At 38.8% G+C, this 24,401-nt stretch overlaps 1 protein-coding gene across 1 annotated transcript in view; it reads right to left on the reverse strand.

The window, feature by feature from the left end:
- Nucleotides 1-24,401, reverse strand: part of Shark (SH2 ankyrin repeat kinase) — a 110,056-nt gene that overhangs the window by 43,029 nt on the left and 42,626 nt on the right. The window contains exons 6-8 of the mRNA XM_067152863.2: nt 20,992-21,079; nt 14,119-14,277; nt 215-420 (exon numbers count right to left, since the gene is read on the reverse strand). Coding sequence (XP_067008964.1) covers nt 215-420; nt 14,119-14,277; nt 20,992-21,079 — 453 coding nt within the window. The remainder of the gene's footprint in view (nt 1-214; nt 421-14,118; nt 14,278-20,991; nt 21,080-24,401) is intronic.

A 24,401-nucleotide genomic window follows, 5' to 3' on the forward strand; every position in this document is an offset into this window, starting at 1 on the left:
GATACACACTGAAGAATGTTAGAAGGAAAATTCTTAAAACAGTTTATATTTCCTCATTCCAATGTTGACCAGAATTTTAAAATATCAATAAATCATGAAAATCAACACCAGCTTACATTACATCAGGAAGACTAAAAGCAAGACAAACAAACTGTTTCATGCATTAGAGTTGAAATAAAACAACATAATTCATTTATTTGATCACAAAACTCACTTCAGTCTTAATCTGGAAGTGGTACGGTTGATCAGCATGTATTGTCGTCAACACATACATCCCTCCATTACGATCACTGTATCGTACTAAAAAACTGCCATCTTTATTACCATGTTCTTTCAACATTGTAATGGCTTCTGTCCTATCAAGAGTACCATGGTACCAGTCCTTCTTGAATGTTTTTGGAGCAGGACACTGGTAATTTCCTACAAAATGACAATATTCATATTAAAATACAATTTAAAAACCTACCAACTAGAGATCATTATTCATCCCACTGCTGCATCCCGTTTTTCTCTCTCTTTGTATGGGGAATGGTAGAGCTGGTGTCTTTTTATTAATGGGAAGTACAAGAGAATTATCCCTTTTTTATGACTACTCTATTAAGCAAATAGACTACATGTTCTCCAAATCTGTTATTCAGCTTAGTTATCTTCGATTTATATAACAGAATAGTATATTTATTTTATATACAGTACATAGTATCCTGTAATTTATGTGGGGTTAAATGTAAGAGAGGGCCACAAGCCCTTAAATTTGCAATCAATCAATCAATCAATCAATCAATCAATCAATCAATCAATCAATCAATCAATCAATCAATCAATAAGTTGGAGAACAAAAGAACAAAGACCTATTTACCCATTTATTGTTAGCTACAGATTGAACTGTTACACCAGACAAAGCAGACTTTCACAGGATGCCTGAAAAATTTCTAAACAAGGCATTCCGGAACTTGGAAATTTTTCGTTAAAATTTGATTTCTGTTGTCCGCATAATGCAGTTTCCATTTAATGAAGGGAACCCAACACATTTTTCAGCCCTAAATTCATGGGACCTTCAAATATTTCCGTATAAAACAAGTCTCTGTTCAATCAGGGGTGTGTTCAATGCAAGTTTTTGTATGTCTTAATGTGGAAATTAGTTACAACTAACAAAAAATTTTTAAATAACTGATCAAACATTGAGCTAAGCTAACAATGTACAATAATTATTCTAATGTTCTGATATAGCCGTAGTGTGCAGTTTTCTTGACCTTCTGATTTTGCATTTTCTTAAAATAAATAGTGGTATATTTAATGCAATTATCTCCACCGGACCCCATAATTTGGGATAAACGCTAGGAAAGAGAGAGATTTAATTCAATTATCTTCCATTTTTAATTGGTGTAGAGCCCTTTTAAGCAACCCGATACATGCATGTTTACATTTAATTTGGTCATTTCACGAGTCTGAGACCTATTTCTGTCACCGATGCAACCCTGATATGAACGTAACGAAGGTTGAATGTAAGTCAATAAGTTTAGAAACAAATTAGCAGTGATTAATGTTCTGGATGATAGAAAACAGACAGCAGTTGCAAAAAAATACAGATTTTTGCCATTTCTTGATACATGCAGTACGTTTGCACCTGCCTCTTGGTACAGGTCAGAACAACATGTGTCTTCCAACGAAGTCGCACTCTCAGTAATGACTGCAACAATATGGAAGCTGCTAAGGGCTGGGCTGAGTAATGACATTCAGAGCGAATTATACATATGAATGTTATGAAAGGTGTTGCTCTGGGGCCCGGTTTCTTCAACTGTATGTTAAATTTTACTTAACAAATGTTAACTAACAATTGTTATTAATTTAACACTTCATTTAAAAGTGCCCTGTTTCACGAACACATTTCCAACATTTGTTACGAAACAATTGTTGAAGACAAATTAACACATTTCCGTGAGATTTCTAAATGCGTTTGGCAGTGAGCGACTTTTGTTTCTTTACATAAAGCGCTTCTGGTGGTGTGCTGAAATAGTATTTTGTCACACAGACATACGGTTGACATTATTATAGGTTATGGTTAGCGGCCGCCTGTTGCCATTTCTTGATGGATGCAGTATTTTTGTATCTGTCTCTTGGCACAGGCCAGAGCAAAGTGTAGCTTCCACCGAAGTCCCAGTATCATCCATGGCTGTGACAATATGGAAGCTGCTGGGGTATGGGTGGTGCTGAGTAATGACATTTGGAGCACAACTAGTGTCTGAGTGTTATGAAAGGTGTTGCTCATAGGATCAGTCGTGCTGCAGTAGCACCTTCTGGTCCAGTGAGGAAAGCAATGACAAACTACCTCACTCCTCATCTTGCCTTGTACGCCTCATTTCGGTGCTGCCATTGGTTTTTGCGGTTTCTCTGTAACTGCATAGCCTTTGGTGGTGCTGTTTGAGGATCCAACCAACCTCTGGGCTGATGACCTAACAGACATGGTTAGCGGAGACCGATAAGACGTAAACATGTCAAGTAGGAGGCAATAAAAGTGTTGTTATGATGAATGCGAGTTTTTATTTAATTTAATTTTAATTTTAAATTATGTGAATGTGCTTAAAAAATGAAGAAGAAATTAATAATTGAGGGAATGTTAAGATAAAAATTGGAACAAAAATATTACGCAAATTGCAGTACACTTCATTTTCTACCTGAAATTAATATAGTCCTAAACGTTCTCCCAGTTACTGCTGGATCTCTTTCTCTGTATATATATTAATTTGAGGTAGAAAATAAAGTTCCATTGCAATTTGATTATTCATTTTATTCGCATTTTTACCTTCACATTACCTGAAATAATGATTTAATTTTTATAAAAAAGTACGTCTATGGTGGGACTCGAACTCACGTCGTCGCGGTTCGGAGACAACTACGATGACCACTCGGCCACTTCTCCACTTGTCTGGGTGGCAACTCTTCAAGTATATAGGAGTTGCATTAGAATTGGAGGATTCAAAAAAATTTCGGAAATTATTAGGTTGCGGACCTGACAAGTCTGAGTAAAATGTGTTCGCATTTTAGTACTCTATCACCTCCATGTGGTTCGAAGTGGATCCTGCCTCATGATATTTGTCCTCAATGTTGGAAACTCTAACCTATTTTCAATATCGTCTAGTACCTTGTTCATTATGGCTTTGGTAATTAGAAATATATAGAAATGGCAAACTACCGAACTCCTCATTTTGCTTAGTACGCATCAACTTAGTGCCGCCATCAGTTTTTGTGGTTTCCCATAACCACATAACCTCTAGTGATGCTATTTGAGGATCCAATCAGCCTCTGGGCTGATAACCTAACAATCTCTTAACAACAACATGGATGTAACAATAGATCTGCTCGGACCCCTTTTTTCTCTGCCATAAATCACAAAATGAGTAGCTAAGGCTTGAACTGCCATTACCCTTAACTGAAATACCAAGTTTCATGAAAGTCCACACAGCTATTTTCCCATGATTCTGTAAAAGATAAAAATTAAACTGAATCTGACTCTGGCCATTACATGCCTACATGTACACCTGTGAGCAAAAAATGTGGTCCATGTAGGAAAGACAATTTAGGTTAGTAATGAAATGTCTCACAGCGCTGCCTTCTCCAGTGTCAACCTCCTTTTGCCCCTTGCATGCTTCTAGCAACATGATTGATGACTTACTTAAATCACACAACAATATGAGTTGAGAGTAACACTCGCCTCTTCCATTAAAAGATTGAGTCCCTAATCGCACTGCACTGCGCTAATCTCCTTGTTTTCACCATTCACTGAAAATTTTATTAAGGGAGGCTACTTCTGACCCACTCTTCATTTTACACTGAATGTAACAGCGTTACTGATTCATATTTGTTTCTCCAAATTTATTTCAAGCCAGTTACAGACAAAAGCAGTAAGGACTGGGTGGAGTCAGGTGGTAATTCGGTAAATATAGAAACCCTACAGAACGAAAATCACTATTGTGATTTATGAGTGCAGGCAGATTTTCTGCACGCAAGTGTACATATCTAAGTAAAGAATGTATGGTGGAACCTCAATACATCGTTTTCAACAGGAGCACAGAAAAAAATTATAGATGTGGGAAACACCATTTATAAAGCAACTGCAAACATGATTCTTTAAAATAAAGCACATATAATTACAGACACACACAACACACATAATGATTAATAATGTAATGATAAAAAATATAACAGACACATTTTAAACTTATACCTTCACACTTCTTGAAAAAAATCTTTACGGTACTTTCTTTTAACATCTTTTGAAAAAGTCCTTAGTAGACGTTTGTTTTTTGGCCTGATTACATTTCAGGCAGAAAAATGAACTTATATATTGAAAATAGTTTGCTGCTCATTGCCGTTGATATTGTGAATGTAAATGTACGCTCAAAACACATACTTTATTATACCAGTACTAAACAGTTTGCGGTTTCCAGCGAGAAAGTCATTAGTGCTGCTACCTACATGGCTTGGTATGACGAACTCTTCAATAGCATATCGCCACTTGTATGATACTTGGCACACTGGCGGGTTTTTTTCTCTTTGCTATTTGCTTTACGTCGCACCGACACAAATAGGTCTTATGGCGACGATGGGACAGGAAAGGCCTAGGAATGGGAAGGAAGCGGCTATGGCCTGAATTAAGGTACAGCCCCAGCATTTGTCTGGTATGAAAATGGGAAACCATCTTCAGGGCTGCCGACAGTGGGATTCGAACCCACTATCTCCCGGATGCGAGCTCACAGCTGCGCACCCCTAACCACACGGCCAACTCGCCCGGTGCACACTGGTGTGTGTATAATTATTTATTAGAGAGTTCCACTAAACAGTTCTAAATTACACTTTACTAATGCAAGTATTATAGCTGGTGTTATTTGTGAATACTTCTTCTTTTTCTCAGCCTTTTCCCACATCACGTAGGTTCAGTGTTGCTTTGGTGGATTCTTCTCTTCCATAAATGTCTATCCAATGCTGCTTCCCTTTTCCAAACTTTTTCTCTTAGATCTCCTTCTACCTTGTCTTTCCATCTCATTTTTGGTCTTCCTCTCTTCCTTGACCCTTCAATTTCCAGGTTTCCAATTTTTTTTTTTTTTTTTTGCTAGGGGCTTTACGTCGCGCCGACACAGATAGGTCTTATGGCGACGATGGGATAGGAAAGGCCTAGGAGTGGGAAGGAAGTGGCCGTGGTCTTAATTAAGGTACAGCCCCAGCATTTGCCTGGTGTGAAAATGGGAAACCACGGAAAACCATTTTCAGGGCTGCCGATAGTGGGATTCGAACCTACTATCTCCCGGATGCAAGCTCACAGCCGCGCGCCTCTACGCGCACGGCCAACTCGCCCGGTCCAATTTTTTTCCCCCCCTCTTTTCTGCACATGTCCATACCATCTTAGCCTACTTTCTTGAACCTTCTTTCTTATGGATCCCACTTCCACTGATCCTCTGATGTAATCATTCCTTACTCTAACCTTCTGTGAATAATTGCAGCAATTATGGTGTTGCAAACTGTTGGAAATCATATTTTCGATTTCCAAAAGACTGTAAGTTGTAAGTATGCAATCTGATGACTAGCTTTTGTCTTAATATCTTAACGTAAGTTTTACAATGAGGTGTAGGCTCTAGTGATAATGACAATGTTTCTCTCACAACTGTCAGGGACTAAAAGAGGGACCAGGGTCTCTCCACTTGGGAGTGTGGGTTGACGACCACAGTTCCCTTTGCAGAGTCTGGCACTGCTTCTACTTAGGTCCGGCTCTTCACCTTTACTTCCTTGGTCCTCACTTGTTCTTTTCTGACCCCAACGGTATTAGGCTGACAAGGCCTAAGGAGTCTCATCTTCACGCCCTTCATCACCTTTCCCTTTCTATAGCCAATAGCTTCATTTTTAGAAGTGTCACACAAAGTCTCTCATAGTGCATTGGGATTGCCAGTGGCTCCAAGTAGCCTAAGCAGTGGCCTCCATGGTATGCATTAGCCATGCATGAGTCTTGGTAGGTGTGCTATTTACCAACTGATGAATCCAATTTAGCACACTGGGGCGAAATGCTGGTAACCAGGAATGAGTTAGCTGGAAAATTGATAATGTCCAATAACGGACCAACTATACTGGTGTGATAAATTTACTCATTCGGAACAAAGTTCCCTATGGGAATAAACATCTTTATCACTTGCATTGTAGTCTCACTTTCGTAAATAGTTATGAATTGTGACTGGCAAGATCTGATGCCAAGCCGATCTTAGGAAATGAACTGCCTGCAGGACATCGAGTTTCATTTCTGCTTTCTTTTCATTGTCCATAAAGCACACAGCTCTTTGTATTAGCTGCTTCCTGTAAAACTGCTTAAACGCTTTATAATGCCTGCATCTAATGATTGCGGGATGCTAGTGGTACTTGTGGGGGGGTAACACAATCTTTATGTTACAAAGGAATGCAAAGTCCTATAGATGGGCCGTACAGTTGTCTATAAACAGATTCATTTTCCTCCCCTGCGTCCCCATGGAAGCGCTTATCCCGGGAAGAAATCCTACAAAAATGCCGGTGGTTGCCCAAGCTTTAGTGTTGAAAAAAATTGAACTTGTAACTTCCTTCTGAATATTTTTGAAACACCTGGGTTTCTGAAACTTTCCTGTAACAACTGGCGCACATTTTTCAGATCCATCATTGTCAGAAGACTAATGAACAGTCATGCAATCTTTCACTCTTTTCCCACCATGACACGACTCTTTTCTGACTGCTAGAATACTGTCAGGAAGACAATTATAAGAGAGGCCCATTTTCATCTGTGTTGTAAATGTCACAGGGTTCATATCCCTTGAGCAGCAGCAGCAGCAGGTTTTCCAACCACAGCCAACCACAGTTCCGTACCTGATCTATCTACAGCAGTAGACCCATCCGTTAGAAGCTGAAAAATTTGTGATGTTCATTCTTTCTTTCTGTGACCTTCTCTTGTAATATGCTACCGTCCACAGGAATGCCTGATGCTCGAGTTTGTTGATACCAGGCAAAGAGCACCTCAACTTGCTGTAAGTAGATTCTTTCCCAGTCTTTCATTTCTTGTTTTTCTATTTGATCACGTATTTCGCGTTTCTTTCTCATAATGGAATTTAATGTTGACAGAGCTAAGCCCAGTCATTTAGCACTGTAGATCATCTTTTTGCAAAGGTTTTCTCAACTTCTTTGATAATTTGAAGTCTTTCTTCCAAAATTCTGACTTGCTTATAAAAGGTTGCATCATTTTTAATTACACAAAGAACCCACAAAATACAATTCAATAACAATGTACAAGGGAAATGCACACGCAAAGTGAAATACTGACCTCACCTGCCATGAATACCGTAGCTCAAAACTTGGATAAAAGTAATAGATCCGTTCAGACAATGTCACAGTGGTTAGTCATGCAACAAGCCGCGGTTTACATGATATCATAGCAGTTAGTGATTACACATGGCACGGCTCAGACAAAGTCACAACGCGCCTCAAAATTACATCAGATAGCACGGGAATGAGATGAACAGGCAAGTGGGTATATCGATATGACGATTGATTGGAGGCTTAGAGTTTAAATTAAGAACTAGTGTTAGGTTTAATGGTCCACCCAATCAATACACTAGTGCTGCTCCCCTTCCTACCGCCCCTAGCCAAGTTCCGCCAGGCAAGAGGAAACATAATTATAACACGTGCAGTAGCGTGGCGAGAAGCAAGTGAAAGCAAGGCTCGGATGAGAACCGGCTATAGAGAGTTTCACCAACTTTGATGGCAAGATTTTATGTCACGCAATCATGACGGAAACTCATTTCTTAAATTTCCGAGGGTTTTAAACCCATTTATTACATATATCTCTTTTTTTTCCAGACCTTGTCTTTTGAAAGAAATCTTCATATGAATTAAAGCCTTTAGTATGGTGGTCATGCAGCGCTGATCTATGCCATACGATAGGCTATCTCAAAAGCATTAGTTTCCTACTACCAGAAATACCTTGTCTTTTGAAAGGAATCTTCAGAAGAATTAACGCTTTTAATATTCTGATGTGGATAAGGTCCCATTTTCCTATTCTGAGGCCAAAGTCCAAATCTCTCTCAGTCAGTACACTGAAGCTACCGGCTACCAGCACTGCATGTCATATATAAAAAATAAAAAAAATCATTCAAATTTTAATATATGAAGAATTTTTACAAGAAGTGACGGACAATTTTATGAAAAATTCTGTGTACTGTCTTTAGTGTATTCTCAAACAGTTCGTAAAGGACACGGGTTCTTTCATTTTTAAAATTATTAGACAGCAACAAGGATGTATCATGATCTGTTATGAGACGCTATGGCTGAAGAAGTCTTAAATTAGACAAAACATGTACCAAAGAATGTTTAATATATTTTAATACTGAACGTGTTAAAAAAAAAAAAAAAGAAGGTACTGATTGGGTTGGCCATTAAACCTATCACTTGTTCTTAATTTCAATTGTATCAATATGGATCTATTTGATGAAATTTGTAAATTGGCTTTGTAAATTTGTTGGGGCTGAAATTAATGAATGATACATCCGGGAAAAACAACACATTGAAGAAAGAGAAATAGAGTATTTTTAACCCAGACTGCATTGGGTATGTTCTCGAGGCTGAAAATTATGAGCGATAAATCTGGGAAACTTTAGTTCCAGGAACAATTGATCGAGGTTCCAATGTATTAGGTTAATATTCAAAACGAAGAGACAGAATGATCTTACATAAATAAATTAGTAAACTTTGTGGTTCTCTTTCTATTAAAATATACTGTACATTCCTTACACAAAAAGTATAACAGTGGCTTTAATTCAAACCTTGCAGCCAAGGTAACTAGAATATAAGGTAGGCTACTCCGGCGGTTGAAGCTTCCATTAGCTGGAGTGCTCTGACGTCACGTGGTATGAACGATAGCGAGGAAGGTACACAGTCGCAGTACAGCAAGCCTGTGAGTTCTCGTACCTGTGAGACATCTTCTCAATCTTTCATCAAATAATAGTCTAGTTTAGTCCAATTCGATAAGTAACGGCACTTCCAATACATTTAAAAACGTGAAAATGTGTTAAATTTCGTCACATGCTGAGCAGGTAGAACATCAACTATCAAATACATGACATATATTACGATAAGAAATAAAATATTGCCATGCAACTCAAAATAATTAATTTATTTCCTGATGAAGTAAATATTTAGATCAAATGGCTTAGGAAAATATGCATCATATCAACATCTTTATGGAATTATATTAAATTATTAAAACGTACGTGTCAGCAGACTTAATTATTTGATGAACCAGCCCAAAGCTTAGCCTTCTTATTGGCATATTTTCTCAGTGCTAGCTCCTTACTCTTTGCATTAAAATGCCATATCCAAATAAATGTCCTGGTCCTTACGTAGACACACATTATTTTGTCATGGAATACTGGAAATTTTGACTTAATAATAGAAATAAGAGTTTTCACGTTTTTGCATCTGGATACAGTCTTACCGTGAAACACACCAAATGAAATTTTGAACTGGGCTATATTTTTTAACCACTCATGACTGGGATGTGTGAGGCCCCCTTTTGAAATAACCGAGATCCAGTAACAGGTCTCTTCTCGCACGATATTTTTGTCTCTTTCTTCGTATTATTGTATATCGGATCACGGATACTGTATTATTTCACGAGCTTCGAAACATATTCAGAAATATACGTTATTAGCACATAATAATGTTAATGTTATTGGATTTTACGTCCCACTAACTATGTTTTTGAGCACCTTCACCACCGGACTGAGACAGGATCGAACCTGCCAAGTTGGGCTAAGAAGGCCAGCGATCTACCATTTGAGTTGCTACTCAGCCCGGCTATTAGCACATAACAATAATTATAGAAAATATGATTTTCATTCAGTCATTTATATCTGACACCTTTTTACCGTACGAGCTGTAATAATGGAGGCATTCAAGAGTTTATTACAAAGTGTTTCAATAACCAAGCATTGCTGACGAGGAAGTATTGTTATGCCATCACAGTAGCAAACTAACTGGCTATGATGGTTGTTGTCATTATTGTCTTTTTTTTTTTTTAATTCGTTAGGGCCATCTATGGACCACGGTGCTTGTGTTTTAGCTGTTTCTTGAAGTCATCGTCGTTGTTTGCCACAATTGGTGTTCTTAGCGGCTGGTTTGGCAGCTGTTTTCTTGTTGGTACCTCGAGCTTTCCTGATGGCCCAGTAGTCCTTCATTTTCCGGCTAAATTCAATCTTACGTTCCTCAGACCATTTCCTGGTCTCGTCTTTTGGTCTGTGGGTAACTTCTGTGAGGGATGTTACAAAGGATTTAGTTTTAAGAGTTGTATGATAGTTACTCCGATCAGCTATGTCGTTTTGATTTATGTGGAGTTCCGAAAGGTCCTTCTCCACTTGCTTCATCCACACGAACCCAGTAGCTTTGCCCTTGTTAGCAGCCTTGAAGATCCTATGAGATAATCTATTTGAGTCCATTCTGGATAGGTGTCCGTAAAAAGCCAGTCGCCTTCTTCTGATGGCATCTATGAGATTTTCTTGGTGTTTATATAGCTCACGATTTGGTTGATACCATCGGCTTCCATCTGGTAAAATTCTTGGTCCCACTATCCGTCTCAGGAACTTTCTTTCTTGTACCTCGAGGGCTCTTAGTGGGGTCTTCTTAGTTAAATATAGACACTCTGCTGCATAGAGGACTGACGGTCTGATTACTGCATTGTAGTGTCTTAGTTTGACATTCATCGACAGATTTTTTGAAGCATACAGCTTTCTACAGGCATGGTAAGCCTTATCTAGTTTGAGTCTCCTGTGTTCAAGAGCCATTGTTTCACTGAGGTCCTCTGAGAACCATTCCCCAAGGTACTTTACACTTTTGACTCTCTTGATGTAGATATTATCACTGACTCTCATCTTTCCAGGGGCATCTTTGATGTTAGTAACAAAGTCGGTCTTTCCTATGTTGATCAAAAGACCCGTTTTAGCCGCTATTGAGTGCAGTGTTTGGAGCTGAGTAGTAGCCTCCTGTATGTCATTTGCCAATAAAGTCAGATCGTCTGCAAAGGCTAGGCATGGTATCCTCAGGTTGTCTGCTTTAATCCCCATCCGTAATCCAGTGTTCTCTGGAAGGAATCTCATCCACTCTCTAATTATCTTTTCCAGAACGCAGTTAAATAATATACATGAGATGCCATCTCCTTGTCTCACCCCTGTTTTAATGGCGAAACTCTCCGAGAGTTGTCCTCTAAACTTTACTCTGGCTGTGGTATTGTGCAAGGTTGCTTGCACCAGCCTGTTGATCTTGTCGTTAAGTCCTAGTTCTCTTAATGTATTGTAAAGAGTAATTCTATCTACTGAGTCGTATGCTTTCTGGAAGTCGACAAATATAGCTACCCATTGTCGAGCTCTTGATTTGCTGTATTGAAGGATGGTCTTCAGATTTTGTATCTGCTCGGTACAGGACCTCGATGCTCTGAACCCTGCTTGATATTCTCCTAACTCTTTATCCAACTGTCTTGTGACATGGCGTTCCAGAATCTTGGAAAATATCTTATAGGTAACAGCAAGGAGTGATATTCCTCTGTAGTTACTGGGATCTGTTTTGCTTCCCTTCTTGTGGATTGGATGGATAATGGCTGACGTCCAATCATCTGGGAGCCTCTCACTAGTCCATATGTCCAGAATTACTTTATGTATGCTCCTGAAGGTGTGTTCTCCGGCATGTTTTAGCATTTCTGCTACTATCCCGTCTTCTCCAGAAGCTTTATTGTTCTTGAGTAATTTAATTACATCTCTGACTTCTTCATACGTTGGAGGAGGGATAAACTCAGTATTGGGGTTAGTTGGTTCTGTAACTTGGAGACGTTCAATAGGTTCTTCTGCATTTAAGAGTCCTTTGAAGTAGTTAGCTAGGGTCTTGGTACAATCGCTGTCATTAAGACACAGCGATCCATCTGGTCTCTGGAGATGTAAAGCAGGGGAAGCGAATTGGGTTGTTTGTTGCTTGAGGCCCTTATATAGATCTCTAGAGTTGTTCCTTACAAAATCCTCCTCTGCTTGCTTAATCAGTTCCTGGTTGTGCTTCCTCTTGGCCCCTCTTATGATGCTCGACGTAGTTTTCCTCTGTGCAATGAAGGCTTGTAAATTAGCTTCGTTCTTATGTACATTCCATTTGATCCACGCTAGCCGCCTAGCTTCTATAGCTTTATCACATTCGCTGGACCACCACGGATGCTTGTTCCCTTTAGGTCTATTGGGGATTGTTTCCTGAGCCGCTACTGTTATGGCATCCCTAAGTTGATCCCATTTTGTAGATGTGTTAATCCTGTTGGTATTATGAATCAGCCTCTCTTGGTAACTAGTGCTGTCTTCTTTGAGTTTGGTGATATCAAACCTAGGGATCTTCGTGTTTTTTGCTAACATACCCGTGGTCTTTATTAGTGGTTTCAGGTTCGTTTTAACCAGAGACAGGTAGTGATCAGAGTCAATGTTGGCTCCTCGTATCACTTTGACATTCATAATATCCCTGTGGTGCAGCTTGTCTATTGCTACGTGGTCAATTTGGAATTCACCCATCATGCTATTTGGGCATCGCCATGTCATTGCCTTTCTGGGAAGGTGTTTGAAAGCTGTAGACATCAAAAGTAATCCATACTTGGTGCAGACACTGATTAAGCGTTCCCCATTTTTGTTGGTTCTCTTATGGGCAGGATATCTTCCGACAATCTTCCGGTATTTCTGTTCTCTACCGATCTGGGCATTGAAATCTCCTAACAATATAGTCGTATGATGATTTGGTACTTTATCAAGGGTTTCTTCAAGGGCATCCCAGTACTGGTTTGTCATTTCTGGGTTTTTCCTGTTAGAGTCATTGGTAGGAGCGTGGAAGTTAATCATTGAGTATCCCCTATTCTTGCATCTGAAGGAAAGCGAAATAATAATAACGTTATTTGTGTTACCTCTCACTAACAACATTTACAGTTTTCTGAGACTCGAGATGCCGTAATTTGTCCCATGGGAGTTCTTTTACGTGAGGAGAATTTATAATAATAATAATAATAACAATAATAATAATGCTACTTGCTTTACATCCCACTAACTACTTTTACGGTTTTCGGAGACGCCGAGGTGCCGGAATTTCATCCCGCAGGAGTTCTTTTACGTGCCAGTAAATCTATCGACACGAGGCTGACATATTTGAGCACCTTCAAATATCACCGGACTGAGCCAGGATCGAACCTGCCAAGCTGGGGTCAGAAGGCCAGCGCCTCAACCGTCTGAGCCACTCAGCCCAGCCGACAATTTATAGCACCACGCACGTTTCCATAATATGTTGACTGCGTTTTAATCAGTACAGTGGTTCTACTTCAGATACTGACAACACGAACACTGTTCACGTAGTGAACCACTATAAAATTATTATGTATCCGTGATCCGATATACAGTAAATACGTAGAAAGAGACAAAAATGTTGGTCGGTTACTTGCTTTCTTGGCTTACACTGCGTGAACCATCAACGATAAACCCCAAGTGTAAGAGTACGAAATGTAGAGCATAGAATCCTCTACAAAAAAGTCCGCGATGGCACATACCTATTTCCAACCGGCTGCCCTCTAGAAGCGATTTTATGCTACAGTCCGCGGCAAAAAATATTACTCCTTAAAATTAAATAAATATTTCGATATTATCCTCGAGTTCCTCATCAAAATAAATTGTTTGACCTCCTCCAGTATTTTATAAGGATTACAATAACCTTGTCAGGACATTATTTGCATGAATGGTTCAGAAGTTATGACCATTTTAGACTGTAGTGGTAATACGTGTCAGCAGGACAAGCGACCGCTGTCTCATATCACATGACATCACACAGAAGGCGGACAGGGAGAGAAACAAGTGAGCGCGATGCGGAAAGAGACCCCTCTGCCTTGCAGCATTATTACCAGTCATGGTTTCTTCTGAGAGAGTTAACCAAATGTCTAAAAAAACACCCACCCATTATGGATTTAAGCAGTTTTGTCTTGTTTCACATGGCTCAAATTTGAAGAGGCTATCATATAGATTATTTTGAGTGATAAAAGCTTGCTGAGAACACAGAGAATACACTTACTTAAAATCTTGGCACAGTCTAAATGATTATTTCTACGAGCCAAATCAGCAGGTGTGTCGTTGGCCAAGGTACGAGGGTTAACTGGAGCATTCAGGGACAACAGAACACGAACCACTTCCTTGTGACCCCTGCTAGCAGCTTCATGAAGAGGAACCCAGCCTGCATGACATATAAAAATTTCAAGAACAATTAGGCATTTCACTAATAAAAGAGAGAGTTAATTTGTGTCTAACTCTTAGGTTAATAGCCTCAATAGTTGGAATTACCTACTTGTTCACTAAACCAACACTTCCTCTTATATGGTTTATGACAGATATGAAGATCATCTTATCCACTAAATACTAGTAATGAGTCTATTACATGATACAAAGCAAGAGTATTATAATTTTTGCCACTTTGGTACCTTTACTTTTCTCAAAGATATGACAATCACATTGGTACAATAGGATCAAACTATGATCGTTCACAACCGTAAATCTTTACATACAGTGTACACATATATACAGTTCTTACTCATCTAATTGGCAGGGTAGGGGGAGGAATAATCGGGGAGAGGAAGGGAGGGAGGAATTGGGGAAGGAAGAAAAAAATGCAAGATCTTTTAAGTGCCCAGGCAACAAATGTAACATTGCATTGAAGGGTAAAACCCGAGCTTCTGCATCACCTGTGCATTGGCCTTGGCTCCTCTTTCTCCCTACTCTAGATTTCTTAATGCTCTTCCAGCTTTCAAGCCCTGTGCCTTGCACGGCTGCATGCAGTGTGTAATTAGAAAGCATCCAGTACACAAAGAGAAGTGAAAATGAGCAAGAGAACAGGTTTTGCAGCATCCATCAAGTTGAATCTGTTAGAATATGCTGCAGAAAATGGAGTGAGAGCAGCGAGTCGTAAATATGAGGTGCAGCCATGTATGATTCGTTATTGGTATATCTAACCAGAGAGACAAATTATTACGAGCAAAGAAAACATCCACCTTAATTGCTTCCTGGTATGAAGAAAGGAAGATACAAAAATGTTGACATAAAAGTCTCTATTAGAACAAAATATTTAATATTTCAGGCAGCTGCCGCATCACAACACTGCAACATTGAACAGCCTTGAAATCCACATTGAACAATATTTGTTTTCTTTTTTTACAATTGGCTTTATGTCACACCGGCACAGATAGATCTTATGACGACGATGGGATAGGAAAGGACTAGGAGTGGGAAGGAAGCGGCCGTGGCCTTAAGGTACAGTCCCAGCATTTGTCTGGGATGAAAATGGGAAACCACGGAAAACCACCTTCAGGACTACTGACAGTAGGGTTTGAATCTAATATCTCCCAAATCGCCATTCCAATCTAACCTATATTATGTGAAATTTTCATCTATTATACTCTCCCCTACTTTATAAGCTGAAGATTAGGGGGGCAGAATGGGGTTTCAAATTCCTTGAAGATGATGTACGACTGGAATTCTGGCCAAATAGAACAATCGTAAGAAGGTTTCGTTTTCGGAGAGCAAACCGTGCTGAAGGAGGAGAACTACAATAAATATACACATATGCTCCTATGGAACATCGAAGGCATAAAAAACGCTCTGCCTCTCTTTCCAATAGAGACATTAAGCAACTACAGCGCCATTATACTGACAGAAACATTCTTAACACAGGATTTCAACATTCAAGGATATTACGGAATACATTCATTCGCCCGTCAGACCACAGGAAGACCATCAGGAGGGGTCTCCATCCTTCTGAAACCGAACTTAGGGAAAACAAATAATAAAAGAAGTTAATAGACCACTGTATTTAGTATTAAGTTAAGTTTACTATTAAGTTCCGATGTTTATAGTTTTAATTCTTGACCTTAAGATTTAGTATTAGGCTGAAGATGCCCATAACTAGGGTGAAACATGTCCCTAACTGGTGTTTTTAATTCATGTAGAATTTAATCACTAAAAAATATATATTTGTATTGAAAACGTGGACACAATAATTTTAATCTTGAAAGTGTTTTACTTATTGTAAACCTGATCACTGCTTTCATTCACTGCCGGTGCTTTCATTTGAATTATCGCCTTGCGCCGCCAACTTCCCTGCCTTGCTACCAGCGTGTCGGCATTCTAAGCGACGTCATCTTCACTGCTATCTCTCGCCAGTTGCGTCAGCCATGCTTCATTCTCTTTGCTTTGAGCCATGCACTGCGGTCCCCTCTTTTCGAACCTTTTAAAAATAATTTTGTTCCCGACTATAGAGTCTAAACAGTGTAAATCTATTCCCAGTTGGTGTATATGTAGCAGAAGTCACTCCTTCCGAATAAAGCCGTGCTTGTAGAAGGCATTCCAAACCATCAGCTGATAACTAGCGTATGTTACGAGTTGTACTTCCGAATGTAATACATACGAACTGGAAACATCCTTTTGATAACTGTGGCTGTTGAAACACAGACCCTTATTTTTAAGTACATTTCATGCTTGTCCTCTACATTTATCACATCAGGATTTGCGTAAACAGCTGTCCATGAGATAAGACAGACCACATTGTTTAGGTTAGGTATATTATCGCCCTGATAGTGCCAAAAGTTTGACGGAAAAAATAAATAACAGGAAAATATATCGCATTTATGGATATCTACAGGTGTGGCGGTAATGCGTTTTGTTATCATAATGTTTAATTTCGTAAGTTCGTTGTCTCTTTTTTTTTATTAATGCATACCCTAGTATGTTTTGTTTGGCGTCTACGAAAATTGTTTAAAAGTACGTGGGGACATACAATTATTATTTGTTAGGTACATTGGCGAGTAAAACAATCGTTTTAATTGGATAGCTTCTATGATGTTTTAAACTTACTTCTCTCCAAATATATACCTATACTGGCCCAAGTTACGAGATATTAAACAGCCACTTTGTTAATTATCTCGCCTCCTGTATAAATAGCAACAACCATGAATATTTCTCAACTAAAGTAAACTTGTTTCCTCATCCCAAGGTGGTGCAGCTCTTTTCAGACACACCCCCAGTGGAGGGGAGTTACATGTACCGCTTTTACTGCATATCAACCTTCCTGCCATTCGTAAATCTCTGGCAGTACAGTACCGGGAATCGAAGTCAGACCCCCGGAAACAGCAACTAATTGTGCTAACCATTATGCTGGCGGACATTATTAACTACAAAACACAGACATATAGCATGACTGATGCATGCTTGCAATGCGCGGGTTGGACACGAAGCTAGGCCTATTTATCTATTTGTGCGACGTCATCAGAGTTGCAGTAGACCTACGCTACAGAGGCAGACATTTCTTAACTACGAAACACAGATGTACCACATGGATTCGACACGTTTTCATTGCGTAGGTCGTACAGACGAACTATTCACAAATTTGTGCAATGTCATCAGAGCTGCAATAAGACTTGTACCTGCTTCGAAGCGGAATCGTCGTCGACCTCTGACGAATTACATTGAGGGGTCTTATAGGCGAGATTTATTCTTTTCATTTTCTTCATCTCGAAAAGCCAGGGGGGGGGGGGGTCTAGTACACGAGAGGGTTTAATACTCGAGTAAATACAGTATCATTAACTTTTAATGCATCCAGACACATCCTCTTTGCTGACTCAGCCAGTTATACTTCCTTCCTTCCATCAGCCCCATTAATACTGATAGCACCATTTCCATTTCATTCGCCAAGTTGTTTCCAAGGAGCCTGTCAAATGGAAGAGGGGCTCTATTACTCGCTTAGGAATATTCTGTGTTTGGTATATTCTGTGAAGCAGGATGATACTTTACAGTACTTACACAGGGTCCCAGTGAGGATCTCTCCTCTAACAGGTTTAAGGCCGGGCTGAGTGGCTCAGACGGTTGAGGCGCTGGCCTTCTGACCCCAATGTGGCAGGTTCGATCCTGGCTCGGTCCAGTGGTATTTGAAGGTGCTCAAATACGCCAGCCTCGTGTCGGTAGATTTACTGGCACGTAAAAGAACTCCTGTGGGACTAAATTCCGGCACCTCGGCGTCTCCGAAAACCGTAAAAGAGTAGTCAGTGGGACGTAAAGCAAATAGCATTATTATTATTAACAAGTTTAAGGACCACTGGTTGATTGTGTAGTCCTAGCTGCCTGAGCACAACGACGACCATGACTCAGAATATGCCAGAGATGCCCACTCCCACTCTATAGAAACTGGTATCAAGACTTTTCGGGACCACTTACTAGACCACTCAGTCATTGTCCACGGTTCCCAAGCTAGAATATAACTACGGTAACTCACACCACAAACCATCCTACGCCATGAACTAATCTTCAAAATAAATCTCTGAAAAAGGATATGCACTGTGTTCTGTAAGACAATTACACTTACTTGAGAAAAATGATTTTAAACAGAATAAAATGTTCACAACCAACATCTGTGCATGGCATCCATAACAATGAAGAATGCAGTGTGCAACATCAGCATAATTTATGATCATCCCAGTTAACACTGAAATAATGTACTCCGTTTCACTACAGTTCAAATTTTCATCATCCTTTGCAAATCTTCCATTCATAATTGCACTCTCACTCAAACTGGAAATAAAGTTCATATTTGTTTTTTTTACATTTCTTTTGCAAAGTCTTGATTTATTGCTAACTTAAAAGAGTTTCTGCAGAGTCAAATTATTATTATTATTATTATTATTATTATTATTATTATTATTATTATTATTATTATTATTATTATTATTATGTAAAAAAATTGCATGTTCACAGTCTGCTCCCAAATTTGCAGTTAATTCACAGCAACATTAACATTTTGCAACCTTGTTTGAAATTCATGATTTTTCATAACTTCATTTTTAGGGTGAAACACAAACTATTGTATAAACATGATTTTATCACTATTCACAAAATTGACAGCCCTGAAATATTACAATTTTTACCTAAAAGGTGCCAACATGCACCATCAGCACTGATGATACATTTCACAGCACATTGTAGTTTTTCCTCTCCTGTAGTCTATACAATTGCAGTTCCATCGCATACAGGTTTCTGGTAATTGATGCAAACATGCTGGACCTCGAATTCTGACTCAATAGGTACAACTTTCATTCTCCCATTTTAACTGAGAAAAAAATCTCTGAATATTAACACAATTTCACATTCTGCAGGAAGCAATAAGAGATCATCATTTGGTGATGTCTTATTTTAAATAGTCTTTTTCTCTTCAAACCCATTTTGAAATTATGAACTACTTTTCTTATAGGATTTCTTTCAATATTGTACCGCGAGGTACACCCACCCTGTTCATTCAAATGAAGCGCCTTGAAGAATGCCATCTTCAATATTAACTTCCAACAACTTGTGCAAGAAGTTTAAACTTTCCTTCACAGAGGTCTCTACCGAAAAAAAAAAAAAAAGAGCTTGTTATGTCCTCTACTGTGAAGAGGAACAATTAAGACTACAAAGTAATTTGTTATTTTAAGGTTTCCTAAACTGGGTTGATTTGCCTTTGTTTTTCGTGTATCTCAGTTGTCAACATTTCGATCTCTTTCCGCCAACTTCAAAACTGACCAATAGGAAATTTTGTATGTGTATTTTTCCACCAATAACATTCATCTTCTACTTATATTCAATAAAAATGGGGGGGGGGCAAGGGTGTCGTGTCGGACCTTAGCCCAGAGTTTTCTAGAACCTTCCTCTCGGGTATAAAAGTTGGCACTTTTTAGAGCTCTCTTGTCTTATTGATCGTCCTGTTTACTGAGTGTGTGCTAACAGAGGAGGCGGGGGCGTCTCGCTCTTTATCGAGTTTAACTGCAGATTAAGGTAATGGCAGCTATTTAATATTTATGTGATAGCCTCTGAAAGCTAACTCGAGGGGAAGGTTTCCTATCTTTAATAATGTAACCTTAAATTTCCAATCTTCTGAAATGTAAATCTCTACTGTAAATTTCAGACAAGCCAAAACGCTCTTAGCTTAAATTCGGGAATGGAGAGTGTGACACCCTCTTGAGTTTCCTATCAATTTGACTTCAAGGTGACTATGATTTTGTAACCGTTTTCTGTCTGTAACTTAAATTTTCTCCATCTCATCACCTCAGTAGAACAGTATTAGCCCTGAGCCCAACTAGGATTTTAAACTTCTAAGTGTAAGTTTCAAGGAGTGCAAGTGTCTGCCTCCACATCATTTTGATTTTTGGGCCAGTAACATTAACCTGTGGTTCTTTCTTCCCACAAAGGCCTGGCAGAATGAGAATTCAATACTCCTGTAAAATTCAATCATTTATGTTAAATGGTTTAATACAGTGAATTATTTTTGAATTGTAAAATGTAGGTTGTGCCTCGAGAGGCGTGGAAAGTGTAAATTTTAGTGAGCAAAGATGCTCTGGTTGTAAATATAAATTTATAGAGCAGAGATGCTCTTTCTATTTTGTAGAGGTGTTTGTATACTCTGTAAATGAAATTGGGAGACCTGTCTCCTTGACTATTGAGTGGATGGAGCCCTAGTGCCCAAGTAACATTTGTAAAATTGGAAGCTTTAAGCTCAGATGATTAATTGAAAAATTTTGTTGATTTTCTGATTTCTCCTACTTTGTATTTAAACTACTATACCTGAAATCCTGTTCCAACACTGAGCAACTTGTTTTGTTAAAATTTAGCTTCTGAAAAAAGAGAGAAAAAAAAAAAACAGCCCAAAAGAAATATAATTTTAATTTTAAAGTTTTTAATTCTTTTGATTGTAGTAGATAGATCCATTCATGCCTTCACCTTCTTTACCTCTGTTCACCATGGAACCCTGGTAACAATATTATTACTTTTCAGCCTCAATCTTTCAACTGATTTTAAATTAATAAATGAATTAGTAAACAAATAAGCATAAAGCAAACAAATAAATAAATAAAAGCTCTATAACAAAGACTCTTACCTGTCTCTGTGTTCCGGGCTTGAATATTTGCATAACCAACTTGCACTAATATTCTCACTGTGTTGGGCAAATTGCTTTGGCAGGCATACTAAAAAACATAACAAAAAAAATTTAATATGAATAATGACTTATCTTTTTTAGGCAATTTTTATCTTTTTATATCTAAGCAGAGACTGAGCCGTAATTTCTTGATTACGATACATGGCTTTCAACTCTTACCACATACTGAGATGAAGCCAAAACCTACAATAACAAAAACAATGGGATGGAGGACTCAAAGTATGCCATATCTTATACTCTCTTGTCCTTCGTAAGATTTCAGCACATAAGCTATTGCTTTGACATAACTGACCCTCATTACTACTACAACTTCATCATACAATATCATAAAACCTTATCCACTTCTGCTCCTAGATGTGATGGAAGACACTAAAACTACTCCAACCCAACTCCAGAAATCATTAAATCAACTCCTTCACAATTATTGACGGTTCTACACATTTCCTGAAAATCAATCCTACTCCCCACCATGTCACCACCTTAGGAATGTGAGAGTGTGCTTTATCATCCTTTTCTCTTCTCTAATACCCAGGCACTTGGATACAAGTACGTGAATGAATCCTCCGCTTTTTATTCTATTTGTCCATGTACTCAAACGTCACTAAGACTTCATATTCCACCCAGTTTGATAACTTACCAAATTTTACTTTCTTCCTTCCAAAGTGCCTACTAACAATGGAACATCACTGATGGTCAGTTCATTTGCAAAGTTATTTCCAAGGATTCTCTGGACTGCTAAATGTAATTGAAGCTCCTCACACCCTTAGATATAGGGTTCGTACAAACCAAATTCAAAGAATTAAGACAAATATTGGTGAAAGATGTTGCTAGCCTTATTTGTTTAAGATATAGGAGTTTTAACCCATTCACATACCATTTAACTGAACTTATTTATGCCTTGGTGTACCATTTATTTTCATTACTTTACATGATATTATCACCGACACTGAAAAATCATGCTTTACAGCAACGTAATGAGAGGAAATATCCAAACTACTGTCAGATGTACTTTGTGAAGTCTTTATGAATATGGTAGGTCATAAAACAGTCATATTCGTGCATCGCCACTTTGCACCGGTGGCATTCAAATGAAGATTCCTTCCTCAGACCCCGTGTCACACAGACTTTGCATCTCTGTGATGGGATAACCTTCTTCGTTGTTGGGGGTATTTTGGTCGGAAAGTGTCCCCAGTGCCTCTCTTGAAGTCTCAGTGGTGTATCCCCAGGGCTTGGGCGCCTTATTTTAGATAGTTAGGCAAGGTCACACTTGCCAACAGCTGTTCGGCCAAATTGATCCGGAAGGTGGTAAAGCCTACTCGCTTCTTTTCAGGGTTGAGGAGGGGATGATTGATGTTGGAATTCAGAAGTGTCATGTCTAGCATGCAAAAGTATATTTTTTGTATCCTTTTACATACTTCCTCATCAAGGGGAATGATGCGAGTCTCTGGTAATGGGAATCAACACCACCCTTTCCACAGTTGTAGTCAATAACAAAATTGGGTCTGAACGTCTTTTTTTCCATCATACATTACCACTTCAAGGTAATCTGGCATTCATTTCATCCACAGATACAGGAAACCAGTGTTCCTTTCCAAATGACATTACCCTATTTATATCCTCGGCAGCCGATATAAGACATTTACTTGCATAAGCATTTACCTCACTGGTTAGATGTTCCCGAAAAGTCTACTGTTAGAAATTCGTTCACAACTTGTAGTTCGTTCGGGCATTGTCCTAGATGCCTTTGGAAAACACTATTTCACCACTTGCAATGCATGAATGATACTCTGGAGTATTACTTACGTGCTCCCAGTTCCATTCCGCTATCGTCTAAAACATGATTAGAAGCCGCTAGTGCGGCATCAGTTGTAGGCCTAAAATTCAGTGACATATTTGACGGCAAAACAGCACTTTGTTCACCCCTACCAGCGCTAAAATTTCTATCTCACGAACTACTTTTACTACTTTCCATATCCACTAAATTCTTCGTCGCTTATTTGTATATCAATGTCATTCTCTTCTAAAAATTCCCATATAATCGCTTCGTCACTCAACATGGAGGCAGCCATGATTTCGCTTACGATGAGGTTGCTAAGATACTGGTTATTCTTTCCGTGAAATAACTGCACAGACGTGTTTATCGAATACATCAATGGAATAAAACAGTGATTCCATCTGTCAAGAGGTTACCTTACTAATATCAAATCCTTTCACAAAGGAAACCGGCTTGGAGCGGGTCCGGAAACAAACCCTACGCGCGGACGGAGAGATCCGTCTTTGTACCGAAGTGCAGTCGAGAGCCAGGACAGAGAGATCCGTCAAAGTACGTCAAGTGGTTAAATTCAACAAAGGGTAATTAAGAAAATATATTTTCAAAGATACTCTAATAGGCTAAACTTGTATTTTTCAACCTATTAAGTAATAAATTATGGTATCAATGCACATTAGGAAGAAAGTTAAATGAAAGACAAAACGTGTTGATCAAATTAAATCATAGTCATCACCCTTTTCCAGCTGCCTGGGTCACGTAATGTAACACGGTCTTCTGTCTCTGTCTCACAATCAGTGTTCATGCATTATCTTGCACACATCAACACCCCCTGTCTGTGTACTCTCCATCACTGCATCCTTCCACTGTTTCCTTGAGTGACCTTGAGGTCATGTACCAGTCTCTTGATCCAGGAACTTCATTCTTAGGATTCTCCCTTCCCCCATCCTCATCACGAGTCTGTACCATTTTAGCATTTCTCTGTCTATTCAGACAGGAATCTACTAACTCCAACAACTCCTGATGTTTGATACTCTATCTCTTCTAATTTTCCCTAAACAACTTCTCAGAAATTTCATGTTGCCTGCATATGGTCTCTTTCTGTCCCAGTCAATTTAGACCATGAACCTGCAGTGTAACTCAATGTATGCACAGAGTATGTTGTATAATCTCAACAGGCACTTCATCCTTCAACAGAAGACTTTTGACACTGTGGTAGAATCCTGATGCCTGTGAATTCTAGCACTGATCTCATTTTGCGTCTTGCTACATATAGTTCTCTATCACCTCCAGTTATCTGTTACCAGTCAAGAGTTTTCCTCTTTGCTGTCTATTTTCCCAAGTCAATGGATCAAATCAAATCTAAAATATTAGCCTATACATAATTTAGTATGTAAAGAGCACAATAAATTGATTTGAATCTTATTGATAAGTAACAGTACAGAAAAAACCTTATAACAGAATATTCACTATAAATTTCAAACAAATGGATGAGTAAGGGGGAGGGGGCACTACATGTTTTGTTCAGCAAGCATCTCCTGGCTCAGCAGATGGAAACTGTGATGTATATTTATAAACCCAT

The sequence above is a fragment of the Anabrus simplex genome, chromosome 8 (assembly GCF_040414725.1).
Source record: "Anabrus simplex isolate iqAnaSimp1 chromosome 8, ASM4041472v1, whole genome shotgun sequence".
Classification (NCBI taxonomy): Eukaryota; Metazoa; Arthropoda; class Insecta; order Orthoptera; family Tettigoniidae; genus Anabrus; species Anabrus simplex.